Source organism: Mastomys coucha, unplaced genomic scaffold (genome assembly GCF_008632895.1).
Source record: "Mastomys coucha isolate ucsf_1 unplaced genomic scaffold, UCSF_Mcou_1 pScaffold22, whole genome shotgun sequence".
NCBI lineage: Eukaryota > Metazoa > Chordata > Mammalia > Rodentia > Muridae > Mastomys > Mastomys coucha.
This window is the reverse complement of record NW_022196905.1, coordinates 234250464-234273307: the sequence shown is the minus strand read 5'-3', so window position 1 is coordinate 234273307 and position 22844 is coordinate 234250464. Positions and strand designations below refer to the sequence as shown.

The 22844-nt window shown below is 45.4% G+C and overlaps 1 protein-coding gene across 1 annotated transcript in view; it reads left to right on the top strand.

Annotated features, from left to right (window-relative positions):
• Positions 1-3543: 3543 nt before the first annotated feature.
• Got2 (glutamic-oxaloacetic transaminase 2) overlaps positions 3544-22844 on the top strand; it is a 31480-nt gene continuing 12179 nt past the window's right edge. Inside the window, exons 1-6 of the mRNA XM_031336872.1 lie at positions 3544-3757; positions 13444-13600; positions 15212-15340; positions 16721-16780; positions 21459-21620; positions 21802-21906. Of these exons, the coding sequence (XP_031192732.1) occupies positions 3669-3757; positions 13444-13600; positions 15212-15340; positions 16721-16780; positions 21459-21620; positions 21802-21906 (702 nt within the window). The 5' untranslated portion in view covers positions 3544-3668. The remainder of the gene's footprint in view (positions 3758-13443; positions 13601-15211; positions 15341-16720; positions 16781-21458; positions 21621-21801; positions 21907-22844) is intronic.

Genomic DNA, 22844 nt, shown 5'->3' with positions numbered 1-22844 from the left:
CTCTGTAGCCCAGACTGATCTGGACTCGTACCAATCCTCTCACTTCAGCCTTCTGTGTGTTATGGCTACAGGTGTGAGCCACCACACCAGGCTTCTCCATCTGTGCTTTTTTTCTCTGTCCCAAACCACAGCCTGCTCCATGTCCTTCCGCAGTATTTCCCTCTTTGTCTTCAGGTACAATTTGGGAAGTGTGGACTTTGGAGCATGGTTTTCTCTCCCTGGGCACTGCCTGCCCTCTATAAGTGGTTGGCAAGTTGTCTTAGTTATGGTTGCTATTGCTGTGAAGAGACACCATGAGTATGGCAACCCTTATACAGGAAAACATTTAACTGGGGGTGGCTTACATCATGGCAGGAAGCATTCAGACAGTGCTGAAGAGATAGCTGAGAGTTCTATATTGAATCAGCAGGCAGCAGGAAGAGAGACACTGGTCCTTGCAGGGGGCCCAGCCCCAAACTTTTAGGGTTTGGAAGTGAGGTGGAACACATAGTTGGACTAAAGCCAAAAAACTGATGATCTCCGGCCTTGTAACTCTAACTGTACAGAGGGCTAGAAGCTGACGGCTTCTGGAAACTTAACATTCTCTTGTTTATTCTGTGGCTGGAAACCACTGACTTTTCCCTTTAACTCTGTGTTTGAATAAGCACTAGGGAAATGTAAATCTTTGTTATTGTTCTGTGCTTAAATAAGTGTAAAAAAACTTAACTCTTTATTACTATTCTATGCTTTAATAAACACTGAGAGCCTAATTCTTTCACTCTCTTATTATTTGTGCTTAGATAAGTGCAAAAATTTCTCGCTATTTAATACATGCTGTTTAGCAGTGGGCAATTAAGTAAAGGGATTTCTTGCTAGAGCTCCTTTCTCTGGAAAGTCAGCCAGGAGCCCCTCCCTGACCAGGCAAGAGGCTCAGAGCTTGTTAACTTTTTGAACCAGAGAGAAAGAAGTCACACAGACCACACACACACACACACACACACACACACACACACACACACACACACGTGCACACACTGGGTGAAATGGAAAACAGCTACACCTGTCATTATTGCTAGTAGTCTTTTTTTTTTTTTTAATGTGTATGAGTACACTGTAGCTGTACAGATGGCCATAAGCCATCATGTGGCTGCTAGGAATTGAACTCAGGATGGCCCCGCTTGCTCCTTCCCGCTCGCTCCAGCGTAACACACTGTAGCTGTCTTCAGACACACCAGAAAAGGGCATCTGATCTCATTACAGGTGGTTGTGAGCCACCATGTGGTTGCTGGGATCCGAACTTAGGACCTTTGGAAGAACAGTCAGTGCTCTTACCCGCTGAGCCATCTTGCCAGCCCGCTAGCAGTCTTTTTATAGCTTTTTAGACAAAAGAATTCTCTATGTAAGAAATAATTACCTCACAAACAAAATGTTACATAAAGGGGCAGTTACAGAAAAAGATCCATAACAAGTTCAAAGCACATTCATACTGTAAGCTCACTATAAGTTCAAAGCAACAGTTTTTGCAAGCCTTGCCTTAGCAGAGCGCACACCTGTGGCTTCATCCTCAGAGCAGAATGTTTTCCCTTGAACACAAATTTGTCCCAAGCCTATATCTCTTTTTAGTGTATGAAAGCTCACTGTATTTCTTAGTAGGCACCCTTTACTTACTATTTATGAGGAATGGGCACATTCTATCCTTGATTCGAACCCTATTACATCTTTCTAGCAAAACAACTAAAACCATCTTATAACTTTCTTCCTAAAATTACTTTAATCAAATCAGGAATTCATGCCGGGTGGTGGTGGCGGCGCACGCCTTTCATCCCAGCATTTGGGAGGCAGAGGCAGGCGGATTTCTGAGTTCGAGGCCAGCCTGGTCTACAGAGTGAGTTCCAGGACAGCGGGGGTTACACAGAGAAACCCTGTCTCAAAAAAAAAAAAAACAAATCAGGAATTCTATGAAATCATTAATTCACCTAAACAGCATTAACTCATGAAAGTTCATCTTTATGTTGATCTGCAGGAACACCCAGGAATCCTAAGGCTATGGAATAGTGACAGGAAAGGCAAAACAGCTGCAAGAAGCAATCCTGGGGGCTGGCTTACAGGTTCTGAGGCTCAGCCCATCAACGTCATGGTGGGCACATGGCAGCATCAAGGTAGGCATGGTGCTGGAGGAGCAGAGGAAGAGACTGTTCTCCAGGCAGCTAGGAGGAGGGTCTCGAAGCCTGTCCCCACAGTGACACACCTCCTCCAACACGGTTGCATCTCCTAATAGTCCCTCTCCCTGGGCCAAGCATGTTCAAACCACAACACATACAATAGAGCAGGAATCCAAAGTCATTACCTATAGGAATATAGCCCCAGGTCAGTGAGACACATATGGCTGAGACAGTAAGTTAGGGTAGGCCAGAACCTGGTTCCATATGGGGATCTGGACTTCATGTAAGAGCCCTGGAAGAAATGAGGTCATCCCAGAGAGACACTGTGTCTTGAAATTTAACTATTGAAACAACAGAACTCAAAGAAATGAGAATTTCTCCAGGAATCTCAAACTGAAATAAGAGAAAGGCCCCAGCCAGAGAGGCGACTTTTCTCTCAGAGAGGCTACACAGTTCTAGCAACTTAGACGATGGGTCCATGGTGGGCAGGACCTACACAGTGACAGTCATTGGCAGGTAGGACCACACACTGACTGGGAACCTGTTTACACTGGAATCTCTCATTAGAACCCTGAAGGTAAACCGGATCTTTCTGTCCAACTTCCCAGTGTGGCCACACTGAGTAAATCTTTCTGTGCTTTCCACTATTTTACTGTAAACCAGTGGCTGGGCCTGGTTTGCAGCACATGCCGTTGCCCCCAGATTAGTTAACAATCATACAGACAACAGGAGTGATCAGATAAATTAGATCGGCAAGTAGTTCAATTCTATACAGATTTCTGATGAGTGTGGCTGGGAAATAATAGCCCATGCTGAGAGTGCACTGGGTCAACTTGTGAGCTTGTCTCAAATTCATTCCCCCACCCTTTAAGAATTTACTCATTTCTTCCAAACATAATTATGAAGGCAAAAGTTTGTTGTTGGTCGTGGGTAATTTTGTATTGACTAATCAGGCCCTATTTTTTTTTTAGGCATAATCTGCTAATCTCAGTTAATCCTCACAACTGCCTCACAAAATATGCCTGCTGTCCTCTAACAGGGACGTGGAAGCAAACTGGACCTTGAGAGACCTGCACTTAGGGAAACCCTCCAGCTGATGGGTTGAAAGGAAAGCCGCATTGTGTCTTAAAGGCTGTGGAGCATTGGGAAAAATACTTCCTTGGGCTTAGCTTACATCTTCCCACCTTTCAAACTGGTACACTAGCAGCTGCCTCTAGCATAGCGGATGATTAACCGGTCGCAGAGCACTGAGAACGGCGGACTGCGCATCCTCTCACACAAGCTTCACAGGTTTTATAGGCGGCGATTAACAGTGCCCTTGCGAGTTTCCATGACCTCCGTGGAGGCGTCCTTCTACCCCGGACCGCAAGGGGCCGCTGCGACATGGCTCGCTCCCGGCGACGGGCCGCTCTAGCCACGCCCAGGGAAGTCACTGTCCTCACCTTTTAGGAGCCCGCGCCTCGGTTCCAGCGGACGCTTCCCCTGATCTCGGCTCTACCACCATCCACTGCCGTCTTACCGCCCACCATGGCCCTCCTGCACTCCAGCCGCGTCCTCTCCGGGATGGCTGCTGTCTTTCACCCAGGCCTTGCTGCTGCAGCCTCTGCCAGAGCCAGGTGAGCCGAGGGATACAGAGATGCAGCGGGACCGCGGGCCTGCCCCTGCCCAGCCGAACTGTGGACCCTGCGAAACCTGCACCCCACCCCGCGATCGGACACGCGCGCGAACCCTCACCCTCCCGTATCCCCAAGGGTTGCCTGTCCGGTGTCTGAGAGTCCAGTGTCTGCGCCCCAGGGTGACCTCAGGACCCCTCATCCCTCCACTGCATCGCTGGACAGAGAGCCAGCATACCCCTCAAGGATGGGAATTGTGGCTCTCGACTGCACCCGGACCCCCATTCTAGGGGGTGATAGGGGTCCAAGAGGTGGACTCTGCGCAGCGGGGTGCGGGGCAAGGGGTGAGCACGTGGGCGGTGGCGCTGGGCCATCCTCTCGACGATTGGCTTACGGTGCCGGAGCTGCCTGCTGCTGATTGGCCGTGGTGCAGGGGGGCGCGCGTGCCCTTGACCAGCTGCCCTGCGGGGCGGCGGGTCCAGCTGTCGGGGTCCAGAGGGTTAAATCTGTGTAGAAGCAGACCGCGGCAGCGTGCAGGGCGGAGGGAAATGTGACTACATAGGAGGAGGTTCTCTGGGGCCCCCAGAGCCGGTGTTCATCCGTGACCTTGGCGTGGTGCATCCTTCCTTCAGTGTCACCACACTAGTGCCTGATGATACCCTTTCTCCTGACAGACCAGTCTGGCCTTTGGATGAAGTGTAATGCACTTTCTTTGTCTTAAACCCATGGGAGATTCAGCTGACTGGAAGCCATCAATCTTACTTTGCATTTCAGTTGGCTCTTTCCTCCTTACAATATTTCGTAACCCAGCTTCTTAGAGCCAGGCACTGGACCAGTTGCTGGTGATGCAGCTGTGAGCAAGACAAGAGGACTGACTTCGTTTTAAAAAAAAAAAAAAGAAAAGAAAGAAAAATGAGTTATCTTAAACTGAGGTGTACTGAAAGTTCCAGGCCTAAACAGGAACTAGTAATTCCTAATTCTTCCCTGAGCCCCAGGAGAGCCAGATTTGAGACAGTCTCCTGGAGTACTGAAGACACCTCCCCAGGGCACATACTAACTGGAAGCGAAGCCTTCTTAACTTTTTATGCTTGCCTTCTTTCCTTTGAATGTGTTCAAGCGTCTTCAAGCTAGTAGAACAGTCTGTCCTTCCCAGAGTCTGTTTCTGGCTCCATGCCAGTGGGTGCCCTTTTAAGCCTACCCACCTGAAGGGGGGAACGGGGGTGGGGGGGGAGATGGTTATGCTGCAGTTTGGAGAACAAAAGGGAGCTACTTCTACGGGCAGGAGAAAAATCAGTTTTCCTGTTATTTTTAACCTTGAAATATCCCTTGCTTTCAATGTATATACCTGAAAGACCTGACCTTTACTTAAACTGCTTGGCGAGGTTTCCCTTGGGTGTGACTGCTTAGTGATTTCAGTCTGAGAGCCTGACTACTGTCCCTTTTCTGTCAGTTCCCAGTTAGAATTTAAGGTAAGGGAGAACAGAGACCTTGGCCACTTAGTTCTGAGTTGTATCTAAACCTTTGCTTCAGTGCTGGGGTTACTATGTAGCCCTGGCTACACCGAAACTTACTGTGTCCACCAGGCCTGCCTGGGACACACTGCAGTCCTCCTTCCTGTGTCTTCGTGTTCCTACACCCAGCTTCGTCTCCCTTCCCCCACTGGGCATAGAACCCAGGGTCTCAGTGCATACCAGGCAAGTACTGTGCCAGAGATATAGGCCTGGCCTGTAGAATGCCTTTCACTTTATAAATTTTTTATTTCAAGCCCTTATTTTTTTTAAACAAATGTAGCATTTTATTTTTTTTTTCATTTTTACATCAAAATCTACACATAGTGATGCAAAATATGTGTCAAAACCAAAATGTTAGGGTCATGAGACAGGGGAATGGCCTTGACTTCAAGGCCATTCTCCGAAGCTACAAAAAAAAGTTCCAGGCCAACCTGTGCTAGAGTGTGGGACTGTAAATAAGAAAGTGTTTCAAAAGCTGCTTAAACCTCTGGGAAATACAAAGCATTTGAAATGCTTATCTGAATACTTTGTACCTAGCATCTTTTGGTTGAGTGGTCACTGTTGCTCAATGTTTGTGGCCCTACACTTATGTTCAAAGGGCATTGGTAGGAATCATTTTGTAGGCCATAGGTTATCAGTTTACCCCCAGAGCACTCTGGTTTTCACCTAATGCCATTTCTTTACAAATAAGTAGCAAAGCTCTCCCATGTCTATAATCTTCAGTTTTAAGGCATGGGATAATGAGGGACATGGAGAACCTGACATTGGATCAGTCGTAGCTGATCAAAGGATTACTGCTCCATTGCATGCTTGGAATTCAGTGTTTGGAAGTTGTTTGGGGCATTCATTTTTTTTTTAACTAGGTATGCAAGAATATTCATGGCTGGGCTTCTAGAGAATTTATCTGCTACATATTTTATGTAAGTGTTGTTCACACTATTAGACAAGAATGATACCTCCTGTCCTTTCGAGAGGCAGCTCTGTCATTGTTTAAGGGCCTTTTTTAAAAAGTAAAGTTGCCTCCTGGATGGTTGAATGTCCTTGACAGTCAAAGTATTCATTTCACTCTGAGCTTCATGACAGTGATGTGGACAGGCAGGTGGCTGCAAGGCTTCTGGCTGGGGATGAGAAACAACTAAAACCTATTTGAGTTGTCTCAAAGTCTGTGTTTCTCCCTTACAGCTTACAGTAACCACTAAAAGGAGGAAAGGGAAGACTTTTTTTTGGTTTTGGTTTTGGTTTTCAAGTCAGGGTTTCTCTGCGTAACAGAGCACCAGCTGTCCCGGAACTCTCTTTGTAGGCCAGGCTGGCCTCACAGAGATCTGCCTGTCTCTGCCTCCTGTGTAACTCAGATAAAGGTGTGCTCTAGCACTACCTGGCTAGGGAAAAAAAAATTATTCCTTGCCTAGAGCTAAGAATGGGAAAAGTTAATGTCACCTGAGAATGTAAAATAGGAACAATAATTTTAAAACCAGAAAGAGATGCATTTGGCCATAAGTTCCTATGGCCATATGCTGTTTGAAGGCACCACATATTGGTCTTGCAGGGCTCTATAGCAGGGGCTGAATGCTATACAAGTAATGTTATAGTAATAACTTAGAAGCTAATGCCAGTTGCCATCAGAAACTCTGTGCCTGGCTCCTCTGACTGTTTTCATTAATACTAGCCCTCTGAGATAGATACCGTTACTGTTACATCACCTCTAACAGATGAGGATTCCTGAGATTGGGAGTCCCTTCTCTTACTTCTATTCACCTAGTTCATAAGTGGGTAAGCTGCTTGAGTCCCTGCAGTTTGTTTACAGAGGGCAGGCTATTAAAAGACACCATTGAAAGAAGTAAAACCCCGGGGAAATCCCAAGCCAGGGGGGGAAAAAACTGCTCTTATAACAGAATTAGCAGACCCACCAAGCACAGGTTCTGTTGGGAGCCCCACCAGGTCAAGCAGAGCCTGCCGCCAGTTTTACTCATGAAAATGAGGCTGGCTGGGAGTACTAACTGGCTGCACTTTCCATGGGACATGGCTGGCTAGGAAATCCAAGTGAATAATTCACTGTGCCCTGCTGAAGTGTTTGGCAGAGACTAGACGGATGAAAGAACTTAAATATTTCTTCCTAAGTCACCCGGAGCTTGAACGTGCAGCTTCCATGCCCTCTGCCTTTATTCTTTTTTTCTGAGACAGGGTTTCTCTGTGTAGCCTTGGCTGTCCTGGAACTCACTCTGTAGACCAGGCTGGCCTCAAACTCAGAAATCCGCTTGCCTCTACCTCCCAAGTGCTACCGCCGCCGCCGCCACCCGGCTTCTGCCTTTATTCTTAACCCTGTGTTGTACACACTTTTCCTCCTACCCCTCTTCGCCTTAGCACTAAGCTCGTAGGGCCCCTCCTCCCAGAAGGCCCCCTAACTTTCCTTCAAGGACTTAGGTTGTCTATCTGGGGGCTTTGCTGAAAACATACTCAGTTCCCTATCCCAAAGTCATCTCTGTGACTCACAGCCAGGCTGCACTGTTAATGTCTCGCTGCTGGTCACCCCACATCTAATCTCGTAGGAAGTGGTTAATATTCTACTCTTTACAGTCCCAACTCTGAACACATTAGCACATGGCAAGTTTATAATCATCACCTTAGAACACCTTAAAGCGGCTGTTCTTTTTTTTTAATTTATTTCTTTAACTTTTTGTTGATTCTTGGTGAATTTCACATCATGCACCCCAGTCCCACTCATCCCCCTGTCCCTTCATGTGTACCCTCTGCCCCTGCAACCACCACCACCCCAAAAAAAGATAAAAAAATAAATTATGGAAGCTGTAGTGTATCAATGTGTGTCCCAAAGTATACCGCTTTGCCCACACATCTTTATTTGCAAATGTTCCATTGCAATGAGTCACTGGTCTGGTTGGTTCATGACCTCTGGCTTCTGCTACACTATCAATACTGGATATCCTTACTGGGACTCCTCTTGCATATCCCGATGTTGTCCTATGTCTTAGAGATCCTGCAGCTTGGGACCTGCAGGAACAGGCCTTTCACACACTCCAGCAGTGAGCAGGCCAACTCAAAGCCCTAGATCTGGGCCTGGGTGGTAGCTGAGTTTGGTCATCCCACCAGCTCTCTTATGCGGGCACCACAAGGGTGAGCTTTCCAGCACTGCCCCCGGCTAGCTCACCCACTGCCACAGCCTACAAGGGGCAGGATGCATAACAGTAGCAAAATTACAGTTATGAAGTAGCAATGAAATAATTTTATGGCCGGGGGTCACCACAACAAGAACAACTCTATTAAAGAGTCGCAGCATTAGAAACGTTGAGAGCCACTACCTTAAAGACTTTTAGAGCCAGGCATGATGGCCCACATCTTTAATTCCAACACTTGGGGGCAACCATCTCTATATGAGTTTGAGGTCAGCCTATAGACCCCACCACGCACACAGGCACGAACACCAACAACAACTTTGTTTGTATAACATCAAACTGTAAAAAGCTTCTTGCTTATTTCTTCTAAGACAAACTGTGAAATGATCTTTTCCTCAGAGGAATAGTCTAGCACGAAGTGAGATCCTTCAGTTTGATATATTCGTGTGCCCATTCTGCCAAGAGGGTACATTTATCATAAAGAAAGCTATTATTTTCTGGGAAATTCCAAACAATTTTAAATGAAAGCCTGAGAACTCTACTTACCTATATTTCATATCTAGTTTTAGGAAGGCCAAATCATAAAGAGCTGGCAGGTGAAGTTTAGTCATGTGATTGAAATAGGACCATGATTCCCTGGAAAACAACCATTGGTTACCTGTTTATCCAAAATGACAGTAAAACATTAAAATTAAATGTACAATGTAGTTGTGGAAGAATCTTAGTTTTGGACTAGGGACATGGTTCAGCAGTTAAGAGCCCTTGTTGCTCTTGCAAAGAACTCGGGTTTGGTTCCCAGCACCCATATGAAGTCTCACACCCATCCATAACTCTGGTTCCACAGGATCCAATATAGGGTTTCTCTGTATAGCTCTGGCTGTCCTGGAACTCACTCTGTAGACCAGGCTGGCCTCGAACTCCTTAAAATTCGCTGCCTCTGCCTCCCAAGTGCTGGGATTAAAGGCACACGCCACCACCGCCCGGCGGATCCAATACTTTCTTCTGACCTCTGCTAGCACCAGGCATGCACACAGTGCACATACATACATGCAGACAAAACACTCATGCACAAAATAAATCTGAAAATCAGGAAATCTGGGTGAGAGGTTTCCATTTAATGCAAACCAGGGACACTAGGCCGTCCAGATTGAACAACCAGTAAACACATTGACTCATCAGAGTTATAAACCAGGCACCACTGCTTGCCTTCTCCCATGTTCTTTTTTGGATACTTGCTTTCCATCCTGGGCCTGGCAGAATGGTTCCTGCCCAAGCAAGAGTTAGGAAGTGTTAGGAAGGCTGCTCTGACAACAGCTAGGTGGTGACCCGAGAACACACCCATCCCATCGACACTGACAAATGGTCTCACTGCTGGAAACCAGGACATTTGCATAAAAGAGACAGGAACTCCAATGTGCAAGTAGATGCTTAGTTCCACAAAGCTGTATGCCAGGGCATAAGGAGAGTCCCGTACATAGCTCTGTGCTTGTTCTGAAGATGCAATGAGGGCTTATCCCTCTAGTTGCCTAGGTCCCCATTACCACTCTCAAAAGCCTGAAGATAGTCACTGGAGATGTAAACCTTGAAACCACAAAAGAGGGAAGGAGAGAGAGGTGGAAACAGGATTCACCATCTGAATTTGTCCTCGCGCCCTTTTATATATGTGATACTCATATGCTGAGGCGTCAAGCAGACACCACCACACCTGGCAGGCCAAAACTATTTTCGTAGCAATACAAGGTGTTATTTATGGTAATGTACATGGTTTTCCATGATTCCTGTTTTCAGATGATTAATAGCTAACAGATTTCTCAAGCTTAGTTCCCAACACAGTAAATACTAATAGCTAAACCTCACACAAATGGAAGCTTTGTGAGGAGCTGCAGCTAGTCGCTCAGCTAGCCTACACCACCCTCTGTGAGCTCGGGAACAGTGTTAATACCCAGACACAATAATCCCAGCAGTCAGGGGATCTGTGGGCGAGTGGCTTAACAGTTCCAGGCCACGCTGGGAAAGAGCACGCAGCCCACAGTGCCAAGTGGGCTTCTCCAGCCCGAGGCTGAAGCCAGTCTGCGCCTATGATCCCAGGTGCCCCGGCTCCACTACAGACATTTGTATAACTGAATCTCAGGTAAGGGAGGAAAATAACGAAAGGGTTCAGGACAAACTGCCTCATTTTTCCCTTGGGAAAAAAAAAAGTTGTATTTCTTCTGGTAGAATGTGATTTCAACTACTTGTTAAGCATCTTTTAACTTCTGCTTCCAGTGAAAACGGAGAAGGGAGGGAAAAGGCATTGAGTGATGTTAGTCCCCATGAAGGCATCCTAAGCAAACAAGAAAGCACTTGTGAGTTTAGCACGTGTGTCCTTTATCATCCCCTATTAAAGGGGTAGCAGAGAGCATGCCCATAAAATTACTTCTCTCCATAGAGAATGTCAAAAGACTTTAAAATATCCTTTAGAATTCAGTGTCTTCCCAGCCACAGAAACTGTGTAGTTACAAAACCAGCCCATTTGTTAACACATTGTTTGAGCCTGTAAAGGTTATTGGAAATCGTCTTCTATGACATATTATGAAATATAATTGTTGTTCCCAAAAGAAACACATTACCCCAATCTGATCAGGAGAAAAACCTCCGAGGGGAAGCCAGTAGCCGGCGTTTGGCTAGAGTGCACCAAAAGCACCCATGTCACCAAAGCCAAGGAACTGGGAACTGCCACAGCCAAGAGAAGCCTGAAGACACAGATGGCTTCCTAGAGAGTTAACTGGACAGGGACTGAGTCAACCGAAACTAGGAAAACACGCAAGGTATCTCTAGGGCTCTGTAACTGTAACAAATGCACCCTAGTAACTCCTGGTGTACCAAGGGGGGTGAGAAATATGACCTGTTCAATTCCTCTAAGCCTAAACATAGAAAAAATAAAGTCCAGACTGGGTTATGGTTTATACCCCAGCAGTAGAACCCTTCACTAGCAAATAATTTTTAAAAAAATCTTTTTTAATGAGAGATGAATGGAATGCTCAGCGGTTAAGAGCACTGACTGTTCTTCCAGAGGTCCCGAGTTAATAATACTGTGCCTTTCACCTGGGTTAAGTATTCATCTAATACATATTTTTCCTAAACATACACTGGTTGAGGATGAAACAAGCCGAAAAACTTATTTTAAGGTAGCGCATTCAAAGTAGTAGAAATATGGTTTCACATTTGCCAGGAAGCTTATGAACTGATGCTATAAGTACTGAGAACTAGAGCCCGTTGTTTGAGGATTTTGTAATCTAGTCCATCAGTACCGTACAGAGGTGGAAAACACGTCAGTTGGGCACTTAGTCTTTCCACATTATTGACACATAGTGAGGTAGATTTTGTTTTGTTATTTATGCTGTAGAAAGCTCTAGTGTAAACTCATGTAGACAGAAGCACCTGACCTAGATTTAAAGTCACGGAGCTGGACGTGTGGCTCAACTGGTTTGAGTCAAGCTTGCCCGACATGCACAAAGCCCTGGGTTCAATCCCCAGCAACTGCACAAGCTAGACATGCTAAGGCCCCAAAAGCTGAGTTGTTGGTTGCTGTTGGTCAAAGTAATTGTGCAAAAAAAGAAGAAACAAGAAATTAGCTATACTGACAGCAAAGAACAAACTTGCCCCTAAGGAACTCAACACCCCTAATCAGCAGCAAGTAGCCTAACCAGATAACGTTACCCCCTTTCCAACCCTTGACTTTATTCAGGGATCTCTTTCCTTTCTTCTCTATCCTTTCTCTTATCTAGTGTTAGGTGGTTGAAGGGTGGAAGGAAAAAGGGTAGAGAAAGGTAGAAGAAAAACCCTACACAAAATAACAATCACCAACTACAAGACATGAATTCCGTCTTAGTGAACCTTCAGCCCAGCTGGACAGCTGTGAATTACCACTAGATACACACAGTATCAGTCTTGCATGCCCCCCTTGGCAGCTTGCAGGGCTTTTAAGGATACTAGAAAAGCTAGTACACAGGAGGCTGCTTCCAGATCACTTGCTCCAAGTCTTTTGTCTGGCATGTGCTATTTTCAGCAATGGGGAACTTACCTTTAGTTTCTGGGAGGACAACGGTAATGGCCATCTTAGTTTGGGAGTCTCTTAGACTCCCCTGACCAACAACCCAAAGTAAGGTTTCCCATACCTGGCACTTTTGTTGGGTAGTCTAATGCACTTGGGGAACATTGTCAATCAAGTGGCACTAGTTCATGCAGTGTGTGTGTAAACGGAATGAAAAATATTTACCTATGGCTTTACATACCTTTTAAGAGTTATTTATCGCCGGGCGGTGGTGGCGCACGCTTTTAATCCCAGCACTTGGGAGGCAGAGGCAGGTAGATCTCTGAGTTCGAGGTCAGCCTGGTCTACAGAGTGAGTTCCAGGACAGCCAGGGCTACACAGAGAAACCCTGTCTGGAAAAACCAAAAAAAAAAAGTTATTTATCACACCCTCTTCCCCTCCCCACCCCTAACCCCCTTTATTGGCCCTCTCTCCTCTTCTGCTTCCCAGTTAAATCCACACCCTTGTTTTCCCCATCTCCCCCTTTATAGCACCTGTGTCCTGTCCCCCTCCTAGTTGTCTCCTTGGTCCCTTTTTTATCTTCCTGGTTTCTGTGGTGACTCCAAGTTAGACACTTACATCTAAAGATTCTGAGCTAGGGGGAACACTCATAATACTTAGTTGGTGCTGTTCACTTACCTGAAAGCTTAATTTTTACTTTTCTTTATAGCTGAATAAAACGTCCCCATGCATATGAGCCAAACTTTCATTACGCATTAATAAGTTGAAGGGGAAAAAATGCCTTAAACCTGTGGTTTAAATAACCTATCCTTCCCAAAATAACCTCGGTGCTGTCTTTCTGCATTTTTGTCACACCTGTGTTGAAGGTGCTGACCTCCAGTCTTCTGAGGGCTTTTGTTGAATAACTGGTGCCTGTTCTATAATACACACGTGCCAAAATGGATCTTTGGCAGAGCAGAGACATATCTGGCTGTAGAAGTCTAGCTCGTGGCTGAGGTAAAATATTTCTCATTTCAGCTCCTGGTGGACCCATGTCGAAATGGGACCTCCAGATCCCATCCTGGGAGTTACCGAAGCCTTCAAGAGAGATACCAATAGCAAGAAGATGAACCTGGGAGTTGGTGCCTACCGGGATGATAACGGAAAGCCTTACGTGCTGCCCAGTGTTCGGAAGGTGAGCTTGGCCCTTGTCTCCTGCTGACATGGGATGTGGAACCTGAAGGGAGCCAAAAGAAATGCTGGACCAGGACTCAGAGACCCCCAGGTCCTGGCACTGGCTTGGAGAATGACCTGGGTTTTCTTGACCATGATCTTCCTTAGCTATGAAAGCGGATCAGAGCCACAAGGCCTGCAAGATTGTAGGTCAGGCAGGGTACCCAATCCTGAGGGGGCACAAGAGGACGACGTCTACGACGAGTAGACTAGCCAGCTGTGGGTGCGCAGCTACTCTTCTTTCTATTGCTTCTGATGGCTGTGATGAAATCCATGGACACAGAGAGGCATGTGCTGTCCACCCCTTCTGAACTACAGGATAGCTTCTTTCATTCTCCGTTTTTGTTACTGGAGGCTGGAGATACTAGATGCAGTAGAGTGTTTTCTGGCATGCAAAAGGACTATGTTTGATGCCCAACATCACGAGAATTCTAAAAATGTATTCAGTGATTAATAAGCTATGGTTGTAGGCTAGACCCACAACCAAGCACTATTGTCCTATTCACCACAACCCTATGAGTCAGGAAGGGTGACTATCTTGCCTATTGTCACAGTGGACATGTACCGTGACATGCATTCCTTTTATAAATTCAATTGGATTTTGTCATCTCATACACCTAACACATTGCTCATAAGTTTCGCATTGGAAGAGAGCCCTGTTATATTAAATGATAACCGAGAAAGTCTATACCTTTCCATATAAAAACTTACAGCCAGGCTGACAATACACATCCCAGTAATTATGCTGGACATGGTGGCACATACCTTTAATCCCAGCCCTCAGGGGGCAAAGGCAGGTAGATTTCTGGGAGTTCAAAGTCAGCCTATTCCCTATTCTACATAGCAAGTTCCAGGGCAGCCTAGGCTACATAGAGAAGCCCTGCCTCAAAACAATTTAAAAAAAAAAAAAAAAAATCTCAGGACTTGAGAGGCTGAAACAAGATACTGGCAGGTTCAAGCCAGCCTGGATGTCTTAGCCACTTTTCAGGTGCTGTGACAAAACAGAGTGACCAAGCAAGTCATAAGTGTTTAAGCTGTGGTTTCAGAGGGTAAGTCCATGACCACAGAGTGATCTCATGGTAGAAAACACCCAAGAGCTCACATCTCAGTCTGCATGTGAGAGGCAGAGAGGCACATGCACTTCCTCCATGTAAGTCCACACCTCTTAACCCCTCCAAAACAGTTCCACCAGCTGGGAAGGAGTATTCAAGCCTATGAGCTGTGGGCATTCTCAGCCAAACCACCTTACTGGGCCATATAAGGAAACCTTTCCTCTAAGTAGAATTTTATTTCATAAAAATGACAATATTAAAATTCAAAGCAGTAAAAATTATTTCTGTTCTATGATACAAAATGTCAAAATATCCCACTTATCCTTCTTAAACAGTAACTTCATATGGACTATAAGGCTTGCCACGTGGCCAGTCCCAGTTGAGCTGGAAGATCATGAAGGCCCAGGAGTTCATAACCAGCCCAGATAGCAACGTTGCTTCTGACATTCATAAACCATTTATTGTCATCTCAGTAGGACGAGGGCAGAAGAAAAACCTAAGGCTTATGTTTTCTTGTCTAGGCAGAGGCCCAGATTGCTGCAAAAAATTTGGACAAAGAATACCTGCCCATCGGGGGACTGGCTGAATTTTGTAAGGCTTCTGCAGAGCTGGCCCTGGGTGAGAACAACGAAGTGTTGAAAAGCGGCCGGGTAAGCCAGGGAGTGGGGGGAGGGAGGATGGCGCTTGAGCTTGATGCTGGCTCTGTTTACATATGTGGAAAGTTTTTTAAATGGGAAATGTTAACTCAGTTTATATGTTTGTAATGGCTGAGGTGGCCACACTTACTAATAACTATTCTTTAGATCTGAAGTTTAACTGCATCGGTTATCTTGAAAATCTAACAGAATTTGACTGATAACCTTGGTCCACCTTATTGATGGTGTTGATGAGTTTCATCTTTTTTATATTGCATATGCCTTACAAGCCTTACAAATGTCTCTCTGGGCCTAGTTATAGGCCTATAATTAGTCCCCACAATCATGTGTTAAGCTTCCAGCTTGGATGGGAGACGCAGCCTTGAGTAGACCATGGGGGCAGGGCTGGTATGGCTGCCCTCTGCTGCCCTGTCCCAGGGCATGGACAGAGAGGCTGGGATCCTAAAATAAAGACGCACACTGTGGTTTACTTTCTTTTGTAAGAAAAAGGGTACATGTGGCTTAATGAATATACTTTCAAATTTATTTTTCTGCCTAAGATGTATAAACATAAAGGCTGGGGTGTATTAATAGCTCACTGGTGGAATCCTAGCCCTAGGTTCAATCCTCAGCTCCACAAAGAATAAAAGCAAACTATACTAACATTGTCTGATGTACTTGTTGACTAGCTGTTTATAGAAATATGGTCTTTCTAAATAACGTTTCAACATAGTGACTATTTTAATGTCTTTGTGTGTGTGTGTGTGTGTGTGTGCAGAAATCACTCCTTTATCCTATTGAGAAAGTTTTTATATCCTAAAATTTTCCATATACCATGGATGTTTATATGGAATTCACCATCCAGAATTCACTTGTAGGGGCCAGCAAAATGGCTTAGCAGATAAAGTGCTTGCTGCACAGGCAGGATGATTTAAATTCTATCTCCAGATCCCACAATGAAGGCAGGAGAAAAGAACCAAGCTCCAAGGCATTGTCTTCTGTCCTCCACACACATATGCATGCCATGCCATGCTATGTGTAAAACTCAAGCCCATATTCACATGGCATACACACAGTACAAATAACTGAACAAGAGCTGCAAAGGTGGCTCAGTGGTTTAGAGCATGTGTTGCTCTTCTAGAGAGCCTGGGTTTGATTCCCAGCACCCACATGGCAGCTCACAACCATCTGTAACTCCAGGTTCGAAGCTCCAAAGGATCTGATGCCTCTAGACTTCTACGGCAATGGGCATGAGTGTGGTGTACATCCAAACATGCAGACAAGATATTCATAAAGTAAATAAATAGCCCTATACAAATAACCAAATAAATAGCTAAAAGAATGAAGTTCTGAAGTATAAAGGGTAGAGAGACTGACTCTATGTCTCCCCTACAGTTTGTCACTGTGCAGACCATTTCTGGGACTGGAGCCCTAAGGGTTGGAGCCAGTTTTCTGGTGAGTGGAACTCCTTCAAGAATGAACTTTCTGGGGGTGGGGGAGGGGCTGGAGAGATGGTTCAGCAGTTAAGAGCACTGACTGTTCTTCCAGAGGTCCTGAGTTCAATTCCCAGCAACCACACGGTGGCTCACAACCACCTGTAATGGTAAGACAATGCCCTCTTCTGGTGTGTCTGAAGAAAGTGACAGTGTGCTCATATACATAAAATAAATATTTTTTTGTTTGTTTGTTTTGGCTTTTCGAGACAGGGTTTCTCTGTGTAGCACTGGCTGTCCTGGAACTCACTCTGTAGACCAGGCTGGCCTCGAACTCAGAAATCCACCTGTCTCTGCCTCCCAAGTACTGGGATTAAAGGCGTGTGCCACCACTGCCTGGCAATTTTTTTTTTTTAAAGAGAGAGAGAGAGAAAAAGAATGAACTTTCGGTAGAAAGTTAATAGGACTTCCTAGCCTGTGTGTGGCTGCTCACCCAGCACTAGGCTTCCCCTTTCCACACAACTGGCAAATCTCCTGTTTTCTGGTGAAAGAAAGCACTATGGAGAAATTATAATAAAGTAATAATAAAGTCAGTGTGTGGAGCATATAATGGGGTTTTAGGTTTTTTTGTTTGGTTGATTTTGGGTTTTTAAGTTTGGTTTTGGAGTTTTTGTTTTGTTGTTTCAGAACAGAGTCTTACTATGTATCTCTGCCTATCCTGGAACTCACCTCTGTAGACCAGGCTGGCCTGAAGCTCAGAGACCCGCCTGCCTCTGCCTCTGCCTCTGCCTCTGCCTCTGCCTCTGCCTCTGCCTCTGCCTCTGCCTCTGCCTCTGCCTCCTGGAGTGCTGGGATTAAAGGCGTGGGCCACTATGCCCAGCATAGCGTGCAGTAGTGGGAAGCATGTGTTTTAACTTACTCAATTCATGTCTTAGTCAGGGTTTCTGTTGCATCAAAAACACCATGACCAAAAACTAAGTTGGGGGGGGGGGGGGGGGGGGAGGATACAGAGCTCAGCGTTTAATAGCTCTTCCAGTGGTTCTGAGTTCAAATCCCTGCAACCACATGGTTACTCACAACCATCTGTAATGGGATCCGATGCCTTCTTCTGGTGTGTCTGAAGACAGCTACAGTGTATTTACATACATAAAACAAATAAATCTTTAAAAAAAAAAAACTAAGTTGGGGAGGAAAGGATTTGGCTTTTTGGCTTACACTTTCCACATCACTGTTCATCGTTGAAGGAAGTCAGCACAAGAACTCAAACATGGCAGGAACCTGGAGACAGGAGCTGATGCAGAGACCATGGAGGATGCTGCTTACTGGCTTATTTCCCTGGCTTGCTCAGGCTGGTTTCCTGCAGAACCCAGGACCACCAGCCTAGGGATGTCTCCACCCACAATGGGCTGGGCTCTCCCCCATCAATCATTAAGAAAATGCCTTTCAGCGGGATCTTATGGAAGCGTCTTCTCAGTTGAGATTCTCTTTCAGATAACTCTAGTTTGTGTGTCAGGTTCACATAAGATTAGCCAGCACAGCTTACCAACCTGAAACACACGTCACCTTTAAGCCACAACTTTCTTTTCATATTGAGCCCCAAGATCTCACGAAAAAAACATAAGTTACTTTAAAAATCCCACAGGTTGGGCTGGTGAGATGGCTCAGCGGGTAAGAGCACCGGCTGCTCTTCTGAAGGTCATGAGTTCAAATCCCAGTAACCACATGGTGGCTCACAACCACCCGTAATGAGATCTGACGCCCTCTTCTGGTGCATCTGAAGACAGCTACAATGTACTTGTAATAAATAATAAATAAATCTAAAAAACAAAAGAAAAAAAAATTAAAAAAAAAAAAATCCCACAGGCAGGCTGGAAAGATAGCTCAGTGGTTAAGAGCACTGACTGCTCTACCAGAGGTCCTGAGTTCAATTCCCAGCAACCACATGGTGGCTTTCAACCATCTGTAATGGGATCTGATGCCCTCTTCTGCTGTGTCTGAAAACAACAGTGTACTCATACATAAAATAAATAAATCTTTAAAATAATCCCTCACTGGGCAGTGGTGGCACACACCTTTAATCTCAGCACTTGGAAAACAGGGGCAGGAGGATTTCTGAGTTTGAGGCCACCCTGGCCTACAGAGTGAGTTCCAGGACAGCCAGGGCTACACAGAGAAACCCTGTCTCGAAAAACATAAATAAATAAATAAATAAATAAATAAAATCCTGCAGGCTTTATAAATTCAAACACATTAAAATTTCAGTCTCTTCAAAAATATCCAATCCCCTCTATCATCCAAAATCTCTTTGAAAACTAAGTTTTTCAACTGTGGGCTCCTGTAAAAATCAAAATTAAAGGGGTGGAGAGATGGCTCAGCTGTTAAGAGCACTGATAGCTCTTCCAGAGGTCCTGAGTTCAAATCCCAGCAACCACATGGTGGCTCACAACCATCTGCAATGAGATCTCATGCCCTCTTCTCTGAAGACAGCTACAGTGTACTTACATATAATAGATAAATAAATAAATCTTTTTTAAAAAATCAAAAGACCTTTCAAAAAAAACAGTGTACAGTCATAATCTGAACCAAGAAAAACCAAACTCCAACAGTATAAAGAACTCAATGTCCAATTATCTGGGATTTACTCACAATCTTCGCTCCTCCTGGGTCACTTCTCCAGTTCCGGCCTCTGCAGCACACACAGCTTGTCTTCTAGGCTCTGGCTGGCTCCACTCCATTGCTGCTGCTGTTCTTGGTGGCCATTCCATGGTACTGGCATCTCCAATACCCTGGGATCTTCTGCTGCAACTAGGCTTCACCAATAGCCTCTCATAGGTTCTCTTCATGGTGAACCTTGAAGCCTCAACACCTTTGCATGACCCTTTCAGTCCTGGGATGTCAAGTACAACTGAGGCTGCACCTTCACCAATGACCTTCCATGGCCTCTCACAGTACCAAGCCTCAGCTGCTCTTCATGACCCTTTCATGCCTTCAAAACCAGTACCACCTGGGTGACTCTTACACTTTACTGAGTCCAGCTGCAGCACGAGGTACAACCTTGGCTATCTCTGGAACACAGCTTCCTTGTGCTGTCAGAAAACACTTCCCAGAAGATTTCACCCCAGTGATACTGGTCTCTTCTTAACCACCACTAATTTCTTAGCTACACTAACCAGCATCAACTGTCCCAGTTGCCTCCTTCTCTTGACTCTAAAGCCAGAGCCATTTGGCCAAAGCTGCGGAGTTCTGCTGCTTGCTGGGACTAGAATGTGGCCTCCTTGTTCTATTACATTATCACCAAGTTTCTGTTTTCCAGCTCCTTTATTGCCTAATTTGGCTGTCCTGGAACTTGCTCCTTAGACTGACTTTGAACTCAGAGATTTGCATGCCTGTCTCCTAAGCACTGGGATTAAAGATGTGATCCACCAAGCCTGGATTTGGTTTTCACCTAGAACTTTCTCTGTTCTAGGCTGGCCTTGAACTAAGAGATCTGCTTGGCTTTATCTCCTGGTATTAAAGGTTGTACTGCTATGCCTCGGCCTAAATAGTGACTTGTCTTGGGTTGAGATCTTACCCTAAGGCAAGTTACTATTCCTTAACTCAATTTAATATCCTTGAACACAGGATTCAGCTCCATTTCACTTCCTGGTGCCCCTTTAATACTCAAACCATATATTTTATATTTTTCCTTTTTAGCTTGCTATGCTTGTTTAAAATGTTCTTCATAAGACTGAACCAGAGAACAGAGTCTCTGCTGGGCATTTCTGAGACTTTCTTTGCCAGTGCAATTAATCTGAGTCTCTTCACCTTAGCCTCAGGCAGACTCTTCAGACAAGGGCAAAAAGTAGCCACATTCTTCACCAAAATACCACAAAAACAGTCTCTAGGCCACATTGAAATTCTCCACTGAAACCTTTTGGGCCAGGTCTGCACAATTCAAATTTCTATCAGTAACAAAGTCTTCCTTATTCCCTACTAGGATAGCATCCATGAAGCCCCATTTAAAGCATTCCACTGCTTTCCAAATCCAAAGTCCCAGAATCCACATTCTTCCAAACAAAAGCATGGTCAGGACTATTATAGCAATACCCTAGTCCCTTGTACTAACTTAGGGTTTTACTGCTGTGAACAGATACCATGACCAAGACAACTCTTAGAAAAAACAACCTTTAGCTGGGGCTGGCTTACAGATTCAGAGATCCAGTCCAGTATCATCAAGGTGGGAGCATGACAGCATCCAGGCAGGCATGGTGCAGGAGGAGCTGAGTTCTACATCTTCATCTGAAGGCTGCCAGCCGAATGAATACTGGCTTCCAGGCAGCTAGGAGCTCTTAGAGCTCACACCCACAGTGACACACCTATTCTAACAAGGTCACACCAACTCCAGGCCATACTTTCTAATAGTGCCACTCCCTGGCCTGAGTATATACAAAACATTATGACCCACAAGGCCTTGAATTAAAGCATAATAAATAAAACAACATTAATGACCGTTTACATAAGACTAGCCAGCAAATTCCCCTACAAGGAACTTTCAGTTGGTAGCCCTATACAGGTGTTTTACCTCATAGCCAGAGTAACTCTCAGAGCCTTGCTTCCAACCCAGGCCGTCTTGCTACAGCCAGTAGGAAAAACTTCCTCTCGGGAAAACATAAGCATTCTCTTTCTTCATTTTTCTCATTCTCTTTTATCCCGTCTTTTAGCAAAGATTTTTTAAGTTCAGCCGAGATGTCTTTCTGCCCAAACCATCCTGGGGAAATCACACACCCATCTTCAGGGATGCTGGCATGCAGCTCCAAGGTTATCGCTACTATGACCCCAAGACTTGCGGCTTTGATTTCTCCGGAGCCCTAGAAGACATATCAGTAAGTGTGGCTTTCCGGGACTGATATTTGGTGTCTCCCGGCTGCTTTCATCATCTGACTTAGAGGAAGCCCGCTGACTCCTAGGTTCTCCTTCTCACTTCTCTGCTAACGGTGACCTGTAGTGTGTCGGCTGTTTCCTTTAAAGCTGCACAGCAAAAAAATCTCGATTGTTTCTCCTTAGAAAATCCCAGAGCAGAGTGTTCTTCTCCTGCACGCCTGCGCGCACAACCCCACGGGCGTGGACCCGCGTCCAGAGCAGTGGAAGGAAATGGCGTCCGTGGTGAAGGTGAGGAGGATGAAGCATCAGTAACTGATTGCTTTTTTTTAAAGACTTGATACTGCCTTTAAATTGGTATATACACCTAAGATTTACCTATCTATTATATGTGAGTGCCCTGTAGCTGTTTTCTGACACTCCAGAAGAGGGAGACGAATCTCATTACCGATGGTTGTGAGCCACCATGTGGTTGCTGGGATTTGAACTCAGAACCTTCTAAAGAGAGCAGTCAGTGCCCTTAGCTGCTAAGCCATCTCTCCAGCCCAGTAACTGATTACTTAACCCTGAGCTTGCCCCTAACCTACACATGGATAAGCTGCCAAGAACGGGTTCTGTAAGTGATGATATGTGAATAGTTTGAAAATAGTTTTCATTCTTCAGCCCTGATGTAATGGATTCTGATAAAACTATCAAAAATTTGTCTTTGGCACAGCAACTGTTGTGGCCCAAGGGGCCTGCTGGTGGCTCCTCAGTTTGTTCCGTTCAGTGGCTATTTGCTCGTCCTTTGAGGCACATCTCCTTGTCCCCTCCTTTGCTTGCTGCTCTGCTCAGCATTGCCTTTTCTTTGAGAGGAGCTGGCTGTGACCGAAGACACTGATCAGAATTCCAAGAGAGAGATATTCCCATTATCCTCTGCCCCCCATTCTGACTGTTTCTATCAAATCTCAGCTTCAAATAGATTAAGGCCCAGAAGCAGCCAGCAGAGAGCGATACATAAGGTTATCTTGTGAGCCCTAGGTATAGGACGGTGCCTCATCAGAAAGATTGATGTGCTCGGCAGTGGTGGCACACGCCTTTAGTCCCAGCACTTGGGAGGCAGAGGCAGGCAGATTTCTGGGTTCAAGGCCAGCCTGGTCTACAAAGCGAGTTCAAGGACAGCCAGGGCTACAAAGAGAAACCCTGTCTTGAAAAACCAAAAAAAGGAAAAAGAAAAGGAGAGAGAGAGA